General features: G+C 47.9%; 1 protein-coding gene across 2 annotated transcripts in view; it reads right to left on the bottom strand.

Annotated features, from left to right (window-relative positions):
- CFAP221 (cilia and flagella associated protein 221) overlaps positions 1-4,837 on the bottom strand; it is a 102,032-nt gene extending 97,195 nt beyond the window's left edge. The window contains exons 1-3 of one of the 2 annotated variants that reach the window (XM_049616214.1): positions 4,693-4,837; positions 3,484-3,573; positions 3,113-3,298 (exon numbers count right to left, since the gene is read on the bottom strand). In XM_049616214.1, the coding sequence (XP_049472171.1) occupies positions 3,113-3,251 (139 nt within the window). In that variant the 5' untranslated portion in view covers positions 3,252-3,298; positions 3,484-3,573; positions 4,693-4,837. The remainder of the gene's footprint in view (positions 1-3,112; positions 3,299-3,483; positions 3,574-4,692) is intronic. The other variant, XM_049616213.1, reaches the window with a different exon arrangement.
- Positions 4,838-5,216: the final 379 nt, after the last annotated feature.

The following is a 5,216-nucleotide window of genomic DNA, read 5'->3' as shown; positions in this document are numbered from 1 at the left end:
TTTTCTTTTCTTTTCTTTTCTTTTCTTTTCTTTTCTTTTCTTTTCTTTTTTTCAGTTTTGAGAACAAGGTTGAAACAGCTGATCTCTTTTACAAAAGGGTACAGGCTCAGTCCCTTAAGTGTCTAACTATTGATTTGGGCTCAGGTCATGATCTCACAGTTTGTGAGTTCCAGCCCCACGTCGGGTTCTGTGCTGACAGTGTGGAGCCTGCTTGGGATTCCCTCTCTCTGCTCCTCCCCCGCTTGCTCTCTAGCTCTTTCTCAAAATAAATAAAAATTTAAAAAAAAAAATTGTCACTGTTTCAAAGAAGACATCCAGATGGCCGACAGACACATGAAAACATACTCAACGTCACTCATCATCAGGGAAATACAAATCAAAACCACACAGATACCACCTCACGCCGGTCAGAGTGGCTGAAATTAACAACTCAGGAAACAACAGATGCTGGCGAGGATGTGGAGAAATGGGAACCCTCTTGCACTGTTGGTGGGAATGCAACCTGGTGCAGCCACTCTGGAAAACCGTGTGGAGGTTCCTCAAAAAAATTAAAAGTAGAACTACCCTATGACCCAGCAATAGCACTGCTAGGAATTTATCCAAAGGATACAGGAGTGCTGATGCATGGGGGCACATGTACCCCAATGTTTATAGCAGCACTTTCAAAAATAGCCAAATTATGGAAAGAGCCTAAATGTCCATCAACTGATGAGTGGATAAAGAAGATGTTGTTTACGTACGCAATGGAATACTACTAGGCAATGAGAAAGAATGAAATCTGGCCATTTGTAGCAACGTGGATGGAACTGGAGGGTATTATGCTAAGTGAAATAAGTCAGGCAGAGAAAGACAGATACCATATGTTTTCATTCCTATGTGGAACCTGAGAAACTTAACAGAAGACCACGGGGGAAGGGGAGGGGGGAAAAAAAGAATTACAGAGAGGGAGGGAGGCAAACCATAAGAGACTCTTAAATACAGAGAACAAACTGAGGGTTGATGGGGATGGGGGGGGAGGGGAAGTGGGTGATGGGCATTGAGGAGGGCACATGTTGGGACGAGCACTGGGTGTTGTACGTAAGCGATGAATCACAGGAATCTACTCCCGAAAACAAGCGCACACTGTATGCTCTGTATGTTAGCCACCTTGACAATAAAATATATTAAAAAAAAAAAAAAGCATCCAGGTCTACACAACTTTTCCCAGCTCTTCATTCAGGCAGGAACTGAGATGTGTAGGAGGCACTGGGAACCCACTACCCCATTGTCTCTGCGCCTTTAGCACTGATGTCAGGCATTTGTTCGTAATCCTCACTCCGACCCTGCGCAGCAGGTATTATTTCCATTGTGCAGATGAAGGTGCTGAGACTCAACAAGATTAAGCAACTTGCCCACGGCTGGTAGTGGAAAATCAAGCCCAGGTCTGATTCCAGCTGGTAGACTGCCTCCTTCAATACGAATGCACCATCCAATTTCTCACCAACGGTGACTTTTCACCTTTGGCTATATCCACACCCTGTGAGCCACAGATCCCCTACCCCGCTCCTTAGCCCAGTGTGATTCTTGTAAACATCTAGAGTGAGTGTGAAATGGTTGATGTTCTTGCTCCTCACCAGGTGAGCTGAACACTGTCATCAGCTTTGGGCCAAAGTGAAGGGCTGGAATGGGGTAAGGATGGTCTTTCTGGGGATAGATGATCTCTGTCGGTTATCTGATCATTTTTTTAAGTACTGAAATAAACATTATTTGGTAATTTTTAAAAGATTTTACTTTTAAGTAATCTCTATACCCAAGGTGGGGCTCGAATTCAAGACCCTGAGATCAAGATTCGCACGCTCCTCTGAGTGAGCCAGCCAGGTGCCCCATTTGAAAAAAATTTTTTCAAGTTTATTTATTTATTTTTGAGAGAGAGAGAGAGAGAGAGCACACTGCCATGAGTACGAGGGATGGGCAGGGAGAGAAGAGGAGAGAGAATCCCAGGCAGGCTCCACACTCACCTTGGAGCCCAACATGGGGCTTGATCTCCCAACCGACCATGAGATCATGGCCTGAGTTGAAATCAAGAGTCAGAAGTCTCACCGACTGAGCCACCCAGGCACCCCTATTTGGTAAATTTTTTAGATGCTGGATATTTTGCTTTTGTTTTTAGAGCCACAAACAGGTGTAAAATAGGCATTGCTCTGCTAATACCCAGAAATAGTTGAGTATATTAATCTGCATTCAATAAGTTCTACGGTAATGAAAGAGCCACACCAAATTACTGTATTTCCAGCATTTGTGATGGGCCTTGCAAGATGAATTGGAAGCCAGCTAGTGTGATGGTAGAGAGCTGGACATTGGGCTACAACGACTGAACACCACCTCCCCACTCAGCTGTGCCGCCTTGGGGAATTCGTTTGACCTCTCTGATTGTCAGCTTTCCCAACAGTAAAATGAAAACAGAACGCTGATGTTGTGCAGAATGAGTGAGAATAACGTAGGCCGAATGATTAGCCTTCTACATAATCACTAGAGGATCTACCAGGCTTTCCATGTACATGGAATGGGAGAGATGCGCACGGAAAAAAGCAAGGGAGTATTAAGTGCATGTGGTCTTGAAGGAGCAGGAGTAATGGTGTGGCTGCAGCTGGGGGTGAGAGGTACAGAGCATGGTAGGCCTGGGGGGCGGGGCCGAGTAGGCAAGTTCACAGCCACAGCAGAGGAGGCCAAATGCCAAGGGAAAGAATCGCAGCTCTATTCCGTATGCAAGGGAACTGCTGAGAGCATCTGAGCAGAACAGGGGCAGGGACAGCCGTGATTCCACAAAGGAAACTGACGGGGTGTGAAGGTCGGAAGGAGGAGAGCACTACAATATCCTAGTGATCTGCTGAGGCAGTGGGGACAGATAGGTAAGATATTTGAGGAAGTGGGAGCAGCAGAACTTGGTGACTCATGTACACCACAAGGACCTATCACGTGAGTGGATGGGCCTAAATAGAACCATTGTTCTTAATAATAAAACCTATTGTAAGCCTATAAGACAATATAGAGAGATCAGCACCAAAAATTTCTTTGTGCTTTCTGGACTTTGGATCCTCTGCGATCCAACTTACTTGATTAGATTCCAACTTACTTGATTCTAGAAGGTGATTAGGTACTGGAGTTCTTTTCTTAGGCTCCTCCACGAGGCTCCTCAAAAGGAGGGGAGATACGTTAGTAAATGGTTCTTTGGCACTGTTTAGCTCTCTGCTGGGGGTTTTCACCACTGCCATTTTATCATGAAAAATTGAGTCTCCTTTTTAGAGCCAAAGGTCACTTCCTGGGAAGAAAACAGTAGCAGTATGAGAAAGCACGCACATTTTTTTTTTTTTCTCAATCTTTAACAAACGTACCTCTGTGACTGTGCGGTTAACTGTGGCCCAGGCCCTCCCTGCCTCCCTGCCTTTGCCGGCCACTCCATTCCCACACAGGGCTGTCCCGTTAATCTGGCGTCACATATCACACCCCAATCTCCTGCCGTCGCTCAAAACCCTTCGGTGGCCCTTAATTTTCAAGAGCTTTTCCCAAACTGTAGTCCTGAGATGCTTTGGACTCCTGAAGGGAAAAATAAAGGCACTCACAATCAAAAAAATCAGAAAATGTTGAAGTAAATAGTTAAACAGGCCTCTTCTGAGATTTCTCCAAATCAGTTTCTTAGTTGCGTGTGACCATGAAACCCTTTAACATTTGGAGACACTATTTATAAGACACTGGCATTTTTGAGCCACCTTCCTGGGCCCCTCTCTGGGGTGAAAAGGAGACGGGGCAGCCAATAGGCCCCCTCCACCACCAGGGGGTGCATTCCTAGGGGCTCTGTCCCAGGACCTAGGGTCCCGGTTCATGTTGACCCTTTGTCAGACTTGCTTTTCCTTAACATTCATTTTAAGTTCCACCCTCTTCATAAAGGCCACACTGACCCCAACACCCTTCAACATACTTTACAACTACTGCCTCTACTACTCATGAAGTATGAATGATTTATTGCCATGTACAAGCCTAGGCATCTTGGTATCTTCTACAGCTAAGTCTCTAAACTGGGGGTCCTTGGACAAGTAAGCTGGGGGGGGGGGTGCTGCTCTGTGATGCCTCTGAGACTGAATGTAAAATCCGGTCTGGATCTTTATGTGCTTGCTTTTTTTTTTTTTTTTTTTCCTGGAGAAGACTCATAGCTTTAGATTCTCCAGAGTCCACAACAGCAAGCAAAATACAGTGACTATACTGAAGCAGGTGTTTACCAATCATTTTCTGAAAATTTCTCCTTTCCCCTTACCCCCAGCCCCAGCATCTCTGAAGATTCCCTACTTCTCAGCACAGCCTCTACCTCACCTGCTTCGTTCCCTTTCATCCCTTCAACACCTGCCTCAAAGTTCACTTTCCAGCCCCCTCTCCTTGGGGCCCCTCAAATTCCTCGCCTGTACTTCAGGCAGGAACAATGCCTAAACCATTTGCAGGAGAGCTCTCCTATTCCAGTTCACTCACTCCAGGGTGAACTTGTCTCTTTTCACACACCCCCATCCTTGGTCTCCTGGCCCCATCCTCTACCCGCAGGCCCTCTCATCCTAGCCAGACGCCTGCTCTCCCTCAGCGCCCCTTCACTCCATCTCCGGCTAGGGGTAGGGGTCGACCCCAGCCCCATGCACTACCCACATCCTCACTTAACCCTTTAGGTCCGACCTCTCCTCTGACCACCTGCCCGCGGTTCAGGCAGCCTCAGCAGCTCAGCGGCAGCCAAGGGGGCACTCCTAGCCCCAGGTCCTAGGCCGCTCACACAGGAGGTGGTTCCGGGGCGGGATTCGGCCGGCGCCGGCGCCAGCCACCGTCGCCATGACAACTAGGACGCGCTCCCAGGGTCGGCGGCTGGACGCGACCAAACTCCCCAGGGACGTGGGGGCGGGGCGGATACGGGCGGCAGGCGCTCGAGCTCCGGAGGCCGCTGGTGACTTCTGGGGACTCGAAGCAGTCTGTGCGGCCTGGGCAAGAACAGAGAGAACGACTTAGGAGGTGCGAGGGCAATGGATTTCCGAAGGGAAATGGGAAAGTCATAAAAGTATAAAAAAGTATAAACTGGAATCCTGCGAGAGCAGATGGCGGAGAGCGGCTGGCCCCCAAGGGGCGGGGCCTCCTGAGCTCAGTGGGTGGAGCTTCCCGCCAGACATTCATTCACCCAATCACTTAATTCTTCAATATATTTTGTTTTC

This window comes from Panthera uncia, assembly GCF_023721935.1.
Source record: "Panthera uncia isolate 11264 chromosome C1 unlocalized genomic scaffold, Puncia_PCG_1.0 HiC_scaffold_3, whole genome shotgun sequence".
In the NCBI taxonomy this organism is placed as follows: Eukaryota; Metazoa; Chordata; class Mammalia; order Carnivora; family Felidae; genus Panthera; species Panthera uncia.
This window is presented reverse-complemented; position numbering and strand designations above follow the sequence as displayed.